The sequence below is a fragment of the Sebastes umbrosus genome, chromosome 6 (assembly GCF_015220745.1).
Source record: "Sebastes umbrosus isolate fSebUmb1 chromosome 6, fSebUmb1.pri, whole genome shotgun sequence".
NCBI classification, from domain to species: domain Eukaryota; kingdom Metazoa; phylum Chordata; class Actinopteri; order Perciformes; family Sebastidae; genus Sebastes; species Sebastes umbrosus.
The window spans coordinates 460,060-477,453 of record NC_051274.1 but is presented as its reverse complement, the minus strand read 5'-3'; the positions used below and the strand labels follow the sequence as shown (position 1 = coordinate 477,453).

Sequence of the window (17,394 nt, the reverse complement as noted above, 5' to 3'; positions counted from 1 at the left end):
CTAGTCAGAGAAAACCTTATCATTTTACAGCTAAACAGTACACTACAAGATGTTTCTGAAAACATTTTACGCAAGAAATAGGCATTACAGTAACAGAATATTGATTCATATTTGATCAGAGCGTCCTAGTTTTACCATTTGATTTGAGAGTGATTGACAGCTGTCTCTGTTGAATGAACAGCCAATAGGAACGCTCTCTCTCTGAAATTAACTGTGATTCGCAAAGTCTCCAGTCAAAGGTTAGATGAAAACAGAGCCATGACGAGGTGCAGAAGTCTAGTTTTCTCAACACTTGAATTACAATATGCTGAAAGGTAATTATGGTATTTTTGCCAAATGATGCCAGATATATTCTGCCTACTTTAATATGGATAAAATAATTTGTCACCTTTTCTCCTGAGGAGGTTAAAGAACATTTAGGATATTGTTAAAAATCACATTTTTTATTTATTTTTTTGCAAACATCAAAAGGAGACAGACAACAGATGGCTGCCAGTACATGGGTAAGTATTTTAATAATGCTGATGAGCTGGGGCTCTAAAGATGGGTATCTAAAATGTCAAGCTATCAATTTCATGTAAGCAGCACAATGGACTTAACATAAACTAACCATATATCTTTTCACATGCAGCTCTGGTGTGCCCAACAGCTCCATTACATGTATTAGTATTTGGAAGTGGTAACATCCCAAAACAATGATGAAGAGACAAGTATGTTAAGACTATTTAAAAAAAAGAACTGCCTAAGAAACACATGAATCCTCATGAAAACATTAAAAAAATTATCTATTTACAAATAATGTTGGAAAATGGCCAAAATAAAATTGAAATGTGCTAAATAAGCGGATAGGGATAGGAAGCACATGGACCAGAGACAGTTTGCTGGTGTTGCCACTGTAATCACTAACATAGACAGTGTTTCATCATTATTCAAGGTTCACCACGAGTGGCAGTATGCGCTCAACACTAACTACAAGGATCTAACAGTGTTTGGGAGTTCTCAAAAGTAACAGTTCAAACCAGTGAAAGACTGACATTGTTCTCTTTCAAAAAGGAATCACAGATGTTATGGCGGACAGCTGGATTCCAACAGTTTCCCTTCATGTCCTGATTGTGGATTTGATGCCTCTTGTGGTTCTTTGATGTCACTGTGATTGTGTTTGCTCTACCATGTTTCTTGCAGACTGGCTTTAAGTGGATCCCTGTCAGGGTCGGAAATTAGCACTAGCCAAATGCTGGTAAAATCATTAAGTGGCTGCTAGATTTGCTCTGGTAGATTTTGGATCCACCAGCCACAGTGCCAGGTGGACAAAAAAGTTAATTTCCAACCCTGATCTCAACCTAGCATGAAGAGGAGAAGTCATGCTGCATTGCAGGCTGAAAGTCAAGTACTGTCAGAGTAACGCTCTCTTTTTGTCGCTTTGATTTTCTTTCTTTCTTATTTGGTTGTTTTTTAAAGAGACAACAAACTGTTTCTGAAGCACAGAGCTTTGGCACACCAGATGCTCAGCTAACAAACAAACAGTGATAGCAGCCTGTAGTGCCACTAACCTCTTTCATGAGACATAAGCAACAGAGGGAAATGCAACCATTTAAGGGAGACAATGGCAGGGCGAGAAGGAGATCGTTCACTTCACTGTGGTAACAGTCACTACCTTTAAAGTAAGACAATAAGGTATAGTGAGGAGAGGGCCAGGTGCTTCAGTCGCATGTTCCTCCTAGCAGCCTCAAGACGTTTCTCAGGGCGTCTCCACGTATTCCAGTAACAGCAAGGAATGTGAAGCTCTAGAGGGGCAGACTGGATCGGGTCTAAAGAAGAGAGCAACGCTATTCTCCTGCCCAGGATTCATTTCAAGATGATGTGGTAGCCGTCATTTGTGTCATCTGGAAAGAAAAGAAAAAGAAAACATAGCAGGGGGGAGGGGGTTTATAAATAAACTTGGAATGATAAAGTTTATCAAGGCTTAAATATAGAAACAGATAAATCATCATTTATTAATGCCACACTCAAATACCTTTCATTGTGTCCAAAACGAAACATACTTCATCCTGGAAGTTCTGAATCATCTGTTAAAGAGAATAGATGTTTAAAGCAGGAAGGAAACAAGCTAAAAGCAGGTTACAAGAATGTGTAACAACTAGTCTATATCAGTTTCACACCATCTGTGACTGTGATGTGAAAGTGTAGCCTTAAAGGGACTATTTGTAACTTTCAGAAATGCTTGTTAACAGCAACACCTGTGGCCGTGAAATCAACGAAAGTCAGCGTCGGGCTCGCGCTTGCTCGCTCTAAATATACCTGAACGAGCATCACTCAAAACAGTGAGGCGACACACGTCAGCTAAAAGCACAATATCACTCTATATTTCAGCTGCTTGGCAGTAATGTTAGCTGACCAGACGAAGGTCTCTCCATGAACATGATTTAGATCTGATCCTAGTGTTGGCTTTTCCTGCCTAAGTGCAGGCTGAGGCAGCGGGGCTCTGCAGCATGTCTCCCTGCTCTCTCCGCCCACAGCCGGAGAGAGCAGAGGAGACACCGGCACCCGGTCGGTAACGAGAGGGTAACATAACTCTCTGAAGAGCTCCGTCACTTCACAAGACACGGGGAAAGCTCTGTTGGTCTGGAGGAGCTGCAGCAGTTATTTCTGCACAAACGTCCCCTGTGCATTCACTAGATATTCTCAGAGCTAAACTAACTCTTCTGCAGTGTGTAGTGAGCGCGCGTTCACGTCTAGAGGTGGAGCGAGACAGCGAGGACGCGCGCGCATTCTGAGTGAAGGAGAGCAGGCAGCGGAGACGAGGCTCCAGCCACACGCGAGCGCGCATATGCGAACGCGCATGTGTAGCGACCCGCTACATTTATACGCTTAAAAAGTTACAAATAGTCCCCTTAAGCTGGGCATATACACTGTACGATTTGAGTCCGTTTCTAACTCGATTTCTGAGCCGCATGACTCATTTTAGAGTAAGACCAAACTTCAGCTTCGTCAGGCGTCGTTAGCTTTGCAGTGTACAGGGGGAGCAACTGATCAACTTATCAACTGCTCCCGACCAGCCGTCGGACGTTTGGTTGAATTTTTGACATATTGGAAATTTAAGTCAGCCATCATCAGGCTCTCACAGTTGAAGCAGAGCCACAAGTTGATTCCCCAAGGTCAGTTCTCACTGCGCCTATGCGCAGTGGCAAACAGAGCATCTGAAAGTGCCATAGCAACACAATGCATCATGAAAACAGAAAATATCAAAGTGGTGCGTGTGCTGTCGCCACAGCTCGATCAACCTGGCCTCCAGGTTTCCTCTTCCTCCTTTTACCACGACCGATATGAATGAGAGAAATGTTGGCAGACGATGTCTTGTTAACAGCATTGTGTGTGAACCTTACTGTTGCAACGTTACAGACTTCGGCTACCAAACAAACTTCTACCTGCCTAGTAGTGATCGTTCACAAACGATTCGTTCAAAAGAGCAAATCTTTTGGGTGAATGAACTCAGCTGAAGTTCTTCTTGAAACGATTCGTTCATTTCTCTGTTCAGTTGAGCTCTCAACTTGCGAGCAAATGTGCAACCATGGACTCGCTGAGTGATTCAAGTCATTTATTAGCAGGAGGAATGGAGTGTGTTGTGTTCAAGACAGTAAATACACAGTTGATTCAGGTAGGGTTGCTAACACACCAACAAACAATGTACATATAATATAAAAGCTTTGATAAAAATAGATATATTAGGGATGTCAATCGATTAAAATATTACATCGCGATGAATTATATGATTTTCACATTTTTTATCTGTTTAAAATGTACTTTAAAGGGAGATTTGTCAAGTATTTAATACTCTTGTCAACATGGGAGTGGGCAAATATGCTGCTTTATGCAAATGTATGTATATATTTATTATTGGATATCAACTAACAACACAAAACAATGACAGATATTGTCCAGAAACCCTCACAGGTACTGCATTTAGCATAAAACAATATGCTCCAATCATAAGATGGCAAACTGCAGCCCAACAGGCAACAACAGCTGTCAGTGTGTCAGTGTGCTGACTTGACTATGACTTGCCCCAAACTGCATGTGATTATCATAAAGTGGGCATGTCTGTAAAGGGGAGACTCGTGGGTACCCATAGAACCCATTTACATTCACTGATCTGGAGGTCAGAGGTCAAGGGACCCCTTTAAAAATGGCGCGTGAACATGGTTACCAATGGATTCTTTAGGTGTTTTAGTTTCATATGATACCAGTATATACACTCTAGCTTTAAAACTGAGCCAGCTACAACCTCCAAAAGATGGATTGCGTTAAATGTTAAAGAAATTAGTGCAATTAAAACAAATTTGCGTTAACTTCAACAGCCCCAGTAAATAGTTCTGTTTTCTGTGTAATAGAGACTCTATGAATAGAGATTGTATTTTTTTGTTTTTCACCTGAGGGCTTGGGCTACAAATGTGAAATAATATTTGCACATTAAAACGAATATGGACGGTTGTGATAAAAATGTTTTGTATCACAACTGTAGAAATTATTATTTTATAAAGAAAAGGATTATAAAGAAACTATTACTTCTTGCTTTCATTTCATTGTAATAAAAAATATTTAACAAACATTTAGTTGCATACACCTTTTATTTGCAAACAGAAACTTTATCCAACTAAATTCTCCGTTCTCAGTTCAGTAGTTCGCGAGCTGAACTGAACGTTCAGTTGTGTTTCAGTTCAGTGAGTGAGTTTACGTGTAGTGCAGTTGGTGCTCCGCACTGAACGATTTAGTGAACGAATCTTTTGAACAAATCTTTTTAGTGAACGGATTCTAGTGATTCAGTACACTGAAAAGAACTGCTTTGCCCATCACCACTGCCTAGGAGCTTTCAAACAAATCTTTATTAACAATTGCCAAAGCCAGAACGGTCCACAGGGGCCGACGGGACGTTTTATTTTCGATTTTACACGTACAGTGTAAGCATTCAGGTCGTGGCTTGATGATTGGACCGTACAGTGTGAGCACATTTGGCTTTACATTGAATTGAATTGAATTGAATTGAATTGAATTGAACATCAACATCTCTAATATCGTACAGTGTATACCCAGCTTAAAAGGCAGAGAGCAGGAGGATTTCTTACCTCGTCACTGACCAGCACATGGATGCCAGTGGGACCCTGTTTGAAGATCTGATTTATCTGCCTGGGTGAGATATTGAAGAGCTGAGCGATCTTCTCTGTCAGCTCAGCAGCTGTGAGCTCCTCCAGGTAAATGGCGTGATATACTGCAGGAAAAAGCACAAACCAAAACAATAATTAAAAAATGTTCACCTGCCATTTCTAGACCGTAAAATCTGTACTTAATGTGTGAGTATGTGTTGTGATTACAATGTGACTTTAGTGAGATTTTAACGATTGTAAAAACTGTGTCCGTATTTTTTGAATTAACATTTACTTTGTAAAAAACACAACACAAGTAATAAACTTGAGTCCTCTTGTGCACAGCAAGTGATACTTCAAAGGCTACACCAACAGCAACTTGTTTGACATAAATTCAAGAGCAAGGTAGAAGGCATGAGCAGCTACCAGCAGAACAAAAATAATAGTGCCTACAGATCATTTAAAGGTGCTAAATGCGAGATTGGGAGCATTTCTATTGCCTCTGCTCTCAACATAGCGACAGCTGAACCGGCATCTCGCAGCTAACGCTGCCAACAGCACTAACAGTGAAAACAATGGCAACACTGCTGACAGAGAACAGGAGGGTGGGTGCTACGCTTCCTCGTCGACGCCGTCGGTCGGTACGGTGTTATCCGCTGTAACCGCCATGAGTGCAGTGCATGCGCAGCCGGTCCAGGTATATAAACAAAGCGCGGAGAAGCTCCAATTACAACACACAAACAGCGAGAGTAACTTCATTCTCTGCTCAGGTAGACATTAGTCCTCTATATCTTTACATAGCAAATAGTTGTTTGATGCTATATTAATGCTCTGAATATTGTATAGAGCACCTTTGAACTAAAATGAATAGTTTGACATTTTGGAATAATAATAACAATAATAACAATAATAATAATAATAATAATAATATGCTATTTATTTCTCTCCACGAGTTAGACAAGATCAATACCATTACCATGCCTGTATGGTAAATATTAAGCTACAGCCGGCAGCCAGTTAGGTTAGCTTAGCTTAGTTTAGCTTAAACCCTGGAAACAGTTGGTGTGGCTCTGTCCAAAAGGTAACAAATTCCACCTACCAGCACCTCTAAGTGTAAACACATGAAGTTGCGGTTTTGTTGCCCAACTATTTTTGAGCCAGGGCCACAGTCTCCACTGGTTACCTTCGCGATGTCACATCATGTGAGAATCGCTGGCTCACACCTCAGACAAAAATACATCTTGTCAGGCTTAAAGTAATGTGTTTGTGTCCTGCCAATCAGCATCCTCTGAGGAGCTACTGGCAGCTATGGGCGTAGCTTAGGTGTGTGTGAGGTGACACGGAGAAGCAACTGTTCGTTCTAAACAACAATGGCGGCTCCTGAAGAGGTTAGCGTAGATGCTGCAATAGCATCAGTTATTTCAGAACCGGAGAGTATTTCTTCACTGAAAGAGGAGCAGAGAACGCCACTGACGGCTTTTCGCGATGGAAAAGATGTTTTCACTCTTCTACCGACTGCAAGAGTTTGATTGATAAATGGTTCATCCTATCACCTGCTAAGTATTTTTTTTATAGCGCCTGCCCTGTTCCAAACAATTTCAAACAACGGCTTCTCAGATGGTTCTGTGTAACAAACCATCTGGTGGGTCAGGTTAATGAACATGCACTGACCAAAGAAAGTGTTGGCGGCACCATCTCCGTTTTCATGTTTGGGTTGCTGCTCCCGTGCCTGCTGAGACTCCTGGCAAACGTAAATGGTCAGCCTCGGGCGCACCACCCTGTAAACAGCATCCACAGAGAGGAAATAACATAATGTCCATTAATGTGTTATGTGTATTAGTTAAGTGACATATTATAAGATGGGATTTGATTAAAGAAGACCCACCGTCCCTTCAGTGCATTGAAGAGTCTTATACCATCTGCTGGCCCACAGATCTGAATGACGTCCTCCCTGGTCAGCTTCAATAGGTCTGCCCCTGGTACACCAAAACAAGACCTTGCTTAGAGCATGAAAACCTTCCATCTACATGTGACCCGGAATTATACAACAAGTTTGTTTTGGGGATTCAACAGTTAACATGTGGATAACACTTCATAGATCCCTGTAAACAACAATAGGACATATAGGGTCAGCTGCAGACCAGAGTCATGGAGGCTTTAAGGGATTTGGTGTGTCTAGCTAAAGGACACTTAAGGAACAGTGTATAGGATTTGGCAGCATCTAGTGGTGTGGCTGCAGATTGCAACCAACTGAGTACCCCTCCGCTCACTCCTCCCTTTCCAAGACTGCAGTAACATGAGCCACCGAGTGCAAAACCGTGGTAACGCCATTCGTCTCACTCAAAGGCCATCCTTACCATAATAACACTACTTTAGGAGCAACGGATCTCAGACACCAGCTGGCGGTACCACGGTTTTGCACTCTGCAGCTCACGTGCCGGAGAACTACGGTGGTCTTCAGGGTCAAAGTCCCTCTCTAGAGTCAGTGTTTGGTTTATCCATTCTGTACTACTGTAGAAACATGGTGGAGCAACATGGCGGACTCCTTGAAGAGGACCAGCTCCCTATGTAGATATGAAGGGCTCATTCTAAGCTAATGAAAACAACGATTCTTACTTTAAGGTGATAATGCACTAATAAAATAGATCCCCCAAAATCCTACAGACTGGACCTTTAAGCAGAATGGATGCTTTGTGCCATGCAGGGTTGAGGTCTCGATCGCCTCACTTTCTAACTCTTCTTGCAGGTTTTACCCCACCCTGTTGTGGCCTTTACGTTAATCAGATGGCATTGAATTCAGTCTTGTGCCATGTTGAAAGTGATACAGAAATATTACTAGGTCTAACTGCTGTTATGACATTAAAGTAAAAGTGACTCATGCGTTTATTCAGACATGAGACCCACATGTACAATCGCCATCACATTTACATAACAGGATTTCCACTCACATTCCTCACTCTTTACTCTCTGAAATGACCAGAGCCCATGAACAAGCAGTTTTGTGGCAGTCACAAGTGATACTAAAATGAATGGGTGTTTGATTTGTAATAATTCTATATATAAGAGCCATTTTACCTGAGAAGTTGGTGAAGAGCCGACAGAAGGGTGAGAAGCGGTTTCTTAAAAGCCACTGTTGTGCGTCCTGTGGCGTTGCTGTGGGTAACAAATTCTGAGGAGGAAAAAAAGACAGAACTCAGAATAAAACACTTAATTGCAACAATCTCAAAGAGTATCTCAGAGTTAGCTTGCACAATCACGTTTCAAATTGCTGGCATTTTATACTGTATGGCAGTATAGCAATTATAGGCTAAATGTTGGCTGTGTCAGGTAAAAAATTCAGGTCACCTGCCACCATGGCATACATTTAAAATAGTCAGGGATTAAGATTACATGATATATTCCATATTTCTACTGTCTGCTACCACTGACTCAGTGTTAACAATTCTAAAGCGTTATACGGATTTCAGAAGTGGCAGACAAAAAATAATTGAGTTGCCAGTAGAAATGTTCAGTGACCTGCCACAGTGGCAGGTGAAGAAAAACTAAAAGTAAGTAACTAAAGTATAACAAATCAGCTAAACATCTACCCAAATATACAGAACGTACAGCATGAAATATTCTGACAAGTCGTGTTTCAAGGTTAAAAAATAGAAACTTTAAATCATTGGCTGGTACCCTGTAACACAGAGAAGAGTTCAGATGTCTTGAATGGGAGTTGACCTTGTATAAATTCATGCCTAGAGGCAGGTTAGGCTTATTTTTGTTTATTTAATGTTGTCAAAGTGCCTTAGAGAATCTACTGGGAGGCAGAGGGTTAACACCCAGATGTCACCTTTGCATTTGTCAATATTAATCTTAATATGCAGTGGTTCTGGGAGGCAGGACATAGCCAGGCAATGAAACAAGAAAGCTAAAATGCACTTGTACTTACATCTGCTACCTGAACGACAGGCTCAGGCTGGTGGGTTGGTGATCCATTTCTGAATAGGATGAAAAATGTACCATTTTAGAACCCTGGAAGAAATCTACATTAAGAAGAATCTAAACATCATATGTGTTCTTCACCAAACAAAACCACTAAACTACTATGTGGATTTCATGGTAAATTAAATTCAAGCAGCATTATCCATGAAGCTTTGGCAGAAATCGTGAAACATTCATACCCTTCCGCCACTGGGAAGCTGTTGTGTTGTGTGCTGTTGAAGCCAGGAGATGGGGAGTTACTGACGTATGTGACCTCGGGCCAGGGACAGCACTGCAAGAAAACAACTGTCTGTTATTGTTGCATCCAAATAACATCAGAAATACATTTATGCTGCCACCAGTTATAAGCTACAGCTTTCCCTTGCATTTAAGGCTACTATGAGCAACTTCCATTTTGTGATGATTTTGGCAGTCCCTGTGGACAAAAGAGGAAGTGGTTCAGAGCACCAAAGTCCCTTTAGAGAACTTCTAATTTTACAGCAGCAGAGTCTGATAGTGTTCCCCGCGCTGTCCGGGTTCTGGTTCTTCCCTCTAGCAGGCCCAGCAATACGGCCTGGGCCTCCAGCAGCGTGGAGTCGGTGATGCTCTGGTGGAGCAGCTAGGCGAAGCTCTTCCCCTGGCAGGAGGAGGAGCCGCTGCTGCCGGTTGCGGAGCTCTCCACCTCCCACCATAGCTCCGACTGCAGATCGAAGGTGGCAGTGAAGCCGGATCTGGGTCTGTCCGCATGGAGGGGTGGTCACTACCGGAGGCCCAGCTAGAGTCTGAGCTGAAGGAGTTTCTTGGGAACCTACATGATTTCATCTGATTTTGCTCGGAATTGGACCCGGTGGCACTGATGACAAACATTAAGAATAACTATATAGAAATAGCTGATCTTCTTGCTGATGGTGTCGTTTGTTTATTGTAGGTCATACAGAGGCATCAGTATTAAATTGAGACCATTTCATCACCAGTTCAAAGTTCCTCACAGTAACTTTAATTTAACTACACTGTGCTTTAGTCTGTATGTCATCATTAAAGTTCATTAAAAGGAAGGATTGGTGAAAACGTTAGAAACATTTTTTGTTATATTAGTTGAAATTCTCTTTACATCCCGACAGCAATCAAGAAATCACATGCTCTGACAAAAAAAAGAAAAAAAATCTGTGCTTGTTGCAGGACTGTATTAAGCCCGTCCAATCATTTACTTTGGCCCGAATGAAATGATTGGACGGGCTACCTGCCTGCCTGCACACACTCTGCCCATGCGCACTGCACGTCACTGGAGTCTTCCACAAGCTGCTAGCTTGACAGCTGGGAGTACTAACAATAGCCATGTTCGCCGTTCACGCTCATTATAATATATTTATGTTCATAATTCATTTTGGGGGAGTGTCTTTGGAGGGAGGCCTGAAGGGACGGGCTGTCAGAAGTCTTGGCGACTTTCGAGCTAGATTTAGGGGCTTTTGGAGCTACTGCTGCTAGCTACTTCCATAGGAAAAGAGTTGGCAACAATGGGCTGGGTTTTGAGGTTGGATCATTTTTAAAAATCTAGCATAGTCTTGCTAATTTCTCAAGATCACCCAACCTGCCTTTTATTGATTAGATGGACAGAAAATGTATTTCTATACTATTTCTAATTATCAACTTTTTTGATAATTTATAAATTGTTTGTTGCAAGAAAACCTGCCATTCATTCTCTGCAATTACAGTTTTGCTGATTTGCAGATGTCACTCTGGGAAATTGGAATGAGCTTTTTTCCCCTATTTTTTGACTATGACTATGTGATTAAATCCAGAATATTATTGACAGATTATTCAATAATAAATCTAAAATAATCAGTAGTTGCAGCTCTAGTTGGAATGTTTGTTAACATTTTGACCCACAGCACATTATACAATTGTTTTTGTTCTTTTCCTGCGCCATATTCTTCACTTCATTGAACTTTTTGGTTAAAGAGGCTGTGTTTCAATTTGATGAGTTTTCTCTTCTATCTAATCATTCATCCCTTTAACACATTTGTAATATGCTAACCTCCGTCAGGATTGTGGTTTCATAGGAGGACTGGTACTTCTCCTTTTCCTGTGGCGCCCTCTTCTCCATCTTCTCCCTGTCCGTCTTCTGCTTTCTGTCTGCACCTTTAGGCTGAAACGGGTCATGTGGGAGTCATTTAGGTGGTGGTCATAAATAACAAATGTTTGCATTACAGTACATAAATGTTTTTTCTTTTTTTTTCTCATTCCCCTCACCTTGAAGACTTTGACCTGGCAGGAGGCAGAGTGGAGGTGTTCTGTGTACTCTTCATTCTCGTTCTCCTTGAACGTGTCGATCTGGATCCGGAAAGGCACACCCTTTTCTCCTCCATGCTTGCGCATTGTGAATTCTGTGCTGATGCAGTGTACCTAAAAAAGGAAAGATATATAAAATTTAAATCTCTACAGGAATGATGACAAAAGACAAACCTTAGGTCAGTTAAATCAATAAATAAAACAGATCTTGGCTAAACTGTTGTATTAGTTTAATTACTGCCTGCAGAATGAGATTCAGTTCACTTGACATTTTGCCAAACAGAATGGATGAGTACACTAAATGTTAACAAGCTTAGCTTTATCATGCCAAAGTGATCAAAATTGCCTCAGATTACTGATGTTGTCTTTTAATGAATGAAAGTAATTCAGGAAAACAAGAGTGTTGTCCGTCATGCTACCTGGATAAAAACTGAGGTTCGTTTTGATGGGTCCCAAAGGAACTCCACAGTGTTAAGCTGAGTAGGGTTAGCCCTGGGGTCGATTATGCCGACGGACATGGGGATATCTGCAATGGAGCAACGTAAAACAGGCTGTTATCAAAAGAGTTCTTAATGCACACCATCTTCTCCATAATATCACGGTTGTCATCTAAACCTTGTACTTGTAGCTCAGTATTCTGAATTTATCCAAAAAACTATTGGAGGGTTAATATGCATTCAAGGCTGCACAGCAACAGTCTTTCCACACACAAATCAAATACAATACACAAGGACCAGAACCTTCTGGAGCTGTCAAAGTGGACCGGCCATTTTTTTCAGTGCTCACCCAGGTCGAGGATGCGATCCCCAGGCCTGTTCCAGCGCCAACCCTCCAGCTGCTGGTGCTCTGTGTACTGAAGTCGTCGGTCATGAAAAACCACACGGATGATGCTCTGAAATTCAAACGGATTCATTTTCACAAAGAAATCAATGTAGATGTAAATGCTATTGAAGCTAACATGTTTATACCATAGACTGTACGACATGACTTCTGTATAGGTCATAAATCGCGCCCCCTCCATGTTAGCGGATGGGACATGGGCAAAACTAAAAAGTCAAAATACACGTCAAATTCATTTTTCCCAAAGATGGTTTCTGTCGTTTTAGGTAGTTTTTAATCATGCTGATTTATGTTCAAGTGTTCATTTTTCTGATAAGTTCGGTTTTAATTAGTTATTTGATGCTATAAAAAGGGGGTGAGACGTCATGATTCACAGCTGTGATTGACAGCTGCTCTGAGTGAAATAGTCGCAACCGGAGGCTCGGTAATTGTATGAGAGAGGAGAAGCAACCTTAATTTTCCATAACTATAATGAGTCTGTGTAGTATACAGTATGTGTCAATCTAATCATAAATGTAGTTACAGAAAAAATTATAGTTATTTGTCGTTGTGTCTTTCTAGCCAAACAGCTACCATGGTGCTAGTGTAACAGCTAGATGGCACACGCTAACAAGCTGCGGCCATGCTCAGCTAGCGATTGGCTCGGGCGAGTGTTTGGGCAGGACCTCAATACTGCGGCTCCAGTCCCCCGATCACTACTGTGTCGACTCTGGCTCCAAATGACGTCAAAATCTCAAGATGGCAGCTCCCGTGTCCGGGATATTTTGTTTCACGTTTGTACAGTTTGAGGAAGTGGAGACCAGTGCAAATATATTCTAATGTACTCTATATGTGTGAACTGGTATCTTACCTTCACCATTTTATCAGTGATTTCTGGAAGTTCCCCAATTTTCCGATTGTCAAGCATTCGAATTTCATAGGACTGCCCTGCAATGACAAATTCATAGAGTGAATAAAAACATCTTAAGCATTCACAGTTGATAGCTAACCTTTGTAGAAATACTAATCACAGTGATGCATAATATCTACAATCTTGTTTCGTCATTTATTTCACAATATGATATTATCAAGCTACAGTATGTTGCCCATGGCAGCAGCAGGACTATAAAGCCAATTCCGCAGTACCACATAAACCGCAAGATAATCCTGATACATCACTTAATATCTGTGTAACACAAAGGCAAAAAATTCTGTCACATTTTCAGTGTAACACAGACACAAACTGACAACCGGTTGAATTGCCAGAAAAGAAAGTATCACTGTACTGGTGCCAGTTTAATAAAAACAGACCACATTGCATAATATTTCCATTTTGATACCCCCCCCCCCCGCCCCAAATTTCCACTACCATTAAATTTGTCTTTGAAGATTTACAGTCATACAGGTAATACAATACCTAGAATTACTAGGTCAAAGGCAACTGAATTTGCTTTCAGTGGCTCTTGACATCAATAAGTTGACACAAATGTGAAAGGTAGAGCGGGGCTGTGATCCTGACGCTGACCTTGGTTGAGGTAGGTGAGTGTTTCATCGTGCAGCTTAACAGCTGGCGAGGTAGCTGCACACAGAACATACTGAAAGGGAAGGATCTTGTTGTCGGTGTCTGGAGGCAGGTTGGACTCCTCCTGTTTGAAGATAGGGAGGGCCAGCACGTCGCTGGAGAACAGAGACAAAAGAACAACGCTGTTAGTGAGCTGCCAAAGCCTGATCACCACACTGTGGGACACATTCATTATTTCCATTTCATAAAAACAACTCTACAGAAGATTATTCTTGATATTTGATTGCTAGAACTGATTATTTCCAACCTCATGATTAAAATAATTCTATATCAATTGGGGAGTCTAACACAACACTTGAGGCTGAAAGGCGGATTATTGTGTCCGTCAGCTTTGCAGTTCATTAATGATAATGCAGGCAACACTACTAAATACCAATGTATCCAGTTGGTATCTCGTTGCTCCTCTCAACGGAAGAATTTCAGGGACAAGCACGCACTTTGCAGCTTGAACGGTATCATTTAACAGAGAACTTAACCAGCCAGAAAAGGGCACAGAAAAGAGGGATCTTTCTTCAAGTGCTTGAGTCAGCAAAAACTAAATGGATTTCACACAATTCCAATCATGAAAAACTGAGCACAAGCATCATTAATATCCATTTGGACTTTAAACTCTTGAATAAGGCCCCACAAAAACACAGAACTGTGTGCAGATGTGTTTATACTAATGTATCAGGGATATGCTGCATAGTAATAGGAGAAGTCTAATGCCTTAAACAAATTTCATCAAAGAGTATTCTTCATCTGACAGTCACCGAGCAGTGCACTGCTTTGCAATTCATCTGCATGTGGTGATTAATTTGCCCTTCTGTTATCACTCAGTGCAGGACTTCACATACAACAGATAGACGGATACAGAAGATAAAACTAAACTACGTTTTTGGCATCATATGGCAAAAATTCCATAATAACCTTTCAGCATATTGTAATTCAAGTGTTCTGATAGAAAACTAGACTTCTGCTCCTCCTCATGGCTCTGTTTTCGGGCTTTAGAACATCTAGCCTGTGACAGGAGACTTTGACCAATCACAGGTCATTTCAGAGAGAGCGTTCCTATTGGCTGTGCTCCGGTTGGTGGGCGGTGCTTGGTATTTCCTCAACAGATCTCAACATGGCTGCCGGGTCACAAACGTTCTCCAAACGATGATTTTATTTTGTAGCCATCCTCGGCACACTCCTGTGTCTGACCTATGCAGGCAGTTCCTTTAAACCCATGGCATGATTTTTGCTCAGATATGCATTCAGTCAACTGTGAGACCTATTAAAGACAGGTGTGTGCCTTTCCTAATCATGTCCAATCAATTGAATTTACCACAGGTTTACTCCAATCAATGTAGAAAAATCTGAAAGATGATCAAGAGAAATGGGAGGCCCCGGAGCTAAATTTCGAGTGTCATAGCAAAGAGTCTGAATACTTATGTCAATGTGATAGGTCTGTTTTTTCTTTTAATACATTTGCAAATAATTCTACCATTTTTATGCTTTGTAACTCATACAGTACCTCATGCTGTATGCCCCAGCACCAAGCTCCTGCCCAATGCCCGAGAGACTGGCATCAAAGTCCTGGACCAGACCGGACTCAATCACTTCATCCGTGAGAGGCAGCTTCAGAGCCCACGCCATGGTGACGATGTGGAGGTCTTTCGGAGTGCAGTCCCAGTTCAAACTTGCGCCAAGTTTCCCACAACCTACCAATCTTTAGAGGAGAAAGAGAAATAAGCTGATTTATCATTGAATGTGGCTCCAACTTTAAAAATTGTGAAAATGATGCAAAATGTGGGTGTTTAATGGAAGGACATACCCACTAAAACAAGAGAACAGATCAGATTAGCAGCCTGTGTAACTGACGTGAACGTTAACAGGTTGTCATGCTGAACAATGCAGAGCTCCTGAGGGGAACGGGGTCGTTAACGGGAGTCACTAATGCACTGTTGAGATCAAGACAATAACTAGTGGAAAGCCATGTTGACTGTTAAGATCAAGAACATAAGAACTATTGTAAAACGAGATTACTTTGACTAGTTTCATTTAGTAATAGAACGTTATCAGATTATAGAAACATAGCCTACCTGTTCAGTGAGAGTTGAGCTACTGTCTAACACTGCGACAGTTTGATGGCATCATGTCGCGCTCCTTCGCCCCCCCACCCCCAACCCCAGCACTAGAATACACATGACGAGCTAAAGCTAACAGCTAACCGCTACAAGCTAACCATAGCCTGCCAGCTAGCTGAACAAGAACGATGCTAGCCCTTCTTTGCCTCACCTATTGGGGGTTCACGTTGGTAGACATATCTATACATAGGATCACATCAAAATGATCTCCGACTCCTCAATAGAATAATATTATAATAATAGAATGTGTTGCTTTTGTTTGTTTATCTAGCTTCGTCAGGAAAAGGAGCTACCGTAACTTCCGGTTTTCACTCTTCTTCGTGTTATTAATTCATAGTAGTAGCAAAGAAGGTTGGGGCTCATTACCGACACCCACCGCTTATGGTCGGTAAAACATGTGGTTGAGGAAGGGAGTGCTTTTAGGAGTGATATTTTACTTAAAAAAAATAACCCATTTTTCATGGGGGTCAGTATCAAATACAGCCAATGCAAAGGTTGAAAATATATCATTACACAACAATAATTGAATGACAGTGTGCTGGCAGGGCTACAGGGCTGCTTGGAGGCCACAGACATGAACATGTTCAAAGAGGCGACATACAACATCCATGAGTACACAGAGACTGTTATCAGCTATGTTGACTGGTGCACTTCCATGTGTGTTCCATCCCTGACTACTCCTCTCTTTCCCAATCAAAAGCCCTGGGTTAATGCAGATGTTCGTCTGAAGATCAGGAAACGGTGTGCAGCTTTTAAGTCAGGGGACACTGTGGAGTATAAAATTGCCCGATATGAGCTACAAAAATCTATAAAAGATGCAAAGAGGGCGTACTCCCAGAAACTTGAGAGCTGTTACCTGGATAACAACACACATAGTATGTGGCAGGGAATCCAATCTGTCACTAACTACAAGAGAAGCACGACGAGGACAGAAGCTCGGGACACCACCCTTCCAGAAAACCTCAACAGCTTCTACGCTAGATTTGACAGACTGAATGGAGACACCCCCTCAAAAGCCCCCCATAACCCTGATGAGACTGCATTACAGGTGACACACACACAGGTTCTGAGGGTTCTGAAGCAGGTGAATCCACGCAAGGCAGCTGGACCTGATGGAGTGTCACAGAGAGTCTTGAGGGCCTGTGCTGAACAGTTGTCAGGGGTGTACACAGACATCTTCAACACCTCTCTCACACAGGAACAGTCCCTGGGTTTTTCAAGTCATCTGTCATCATACCGGTCCCGAAGAAAGCAGATCCACATACACTGAACGACTTCAGGCCAGTGGCACTCACCTCAGTGGCCATGAAGTGCCTGGAGAAGCTGGTTCTTCAATCAATTAACATAGTGATTCCTGACTCACTGGACCCCCTACAGTTCGCTTACCGCTCAAACAGGTCAGTGGATGACGCAGTGGCACTGGCACTTCACTCCACACTCCAACACTTGGACAGTAACAGGACATATGCACGCATACTTTTCTTGGATTACA

At 41.9% G+C, this 17,394-nt stretch overlaps 1 protein-coding gene across 6 annotated transcripts; it reads right to left on the bottom strand.

Moving 5' to 3' along the window:
- Positions 1-422: 422 nt before the first annotated feature.
- Positions 423-16,258, bottom strand: tfcp2 (transcription factor CP2). Of its 6 annotated transcripts, none has more exons than XM_037772535.1 (17): positions 15,858-16,239; positions 15,590-15,737; positions 15,290-15,484; positions 13,735-13,886; positions 13,081-13,157; positions 12,177-12,282; positions 11,810-11,916; positions 11,352-11,504; positions 11,137-11,247; positions 9,302-9,393; positions 9,070-9,118; positions 8,214-8,307; positions 7,024-7,114; positions 6,810-6,916; positions 5,121-5,263; positions 2,015-2,066; positions 423-1,883 (listed from the first exon to the last, which is right to left on the bottom strand). In XM_037772535.1, the coding sequence occupies exons 3-17, from the start codon at positions 15,409-15,411 to the stop codon at positions 1,846-1,848; spliced, it is 1,494 nt and encodes a 497-aa protein (XP_037628463.1). In that variant the 5' UTR covers positions 15,412-15,484; positions 15,590-15,737; positions 15,858-16,239; the 3' UTR covers positions 423-1,845. The 6 variants fall into 6 exon arrangements, with proteins under 6 accessions (XP_037628463.1, XP_037628462.1, XP_037628464.1 ...); XM_037772534.1 differs by having other exon boundaries at positions 15,590-15,716; XM_037772536.1 differs by having other exon boundaries at positions 15,590-15,677.
- Between the last annotated feature and the right edge of the window lie 1,136 nt (positions 16,259-17,394).

What these genes read in the sequence shown, in the direction of transcription:
- tfcp2 (XM_037772539.1), bottom strand. Translation starts at nt 15,411, where the DNA reads ATGGCGTGGGCTCTGAAGCTGCCTCTCACGGATGAAGTGATTGAGTCC. An exon ending in ACTCACCTACCTCAACCAAG is followed by an intron (nt 13,158 to 13,734) that starts GTCAGCGTCAGG and finishes TTGTCATTGCAG; the next exon opens with GGCAGTCCTATGAAATTCGA. An exon ending in TTCAATGCACTGAAGGGACG is followed by an intron (nt 6,917 to 7,023) that starts GTGGGTCTTCTT and finishes TGCTGTTTACAG; the next exon opens with GGTGGTGCGCCCGAGGCTGA.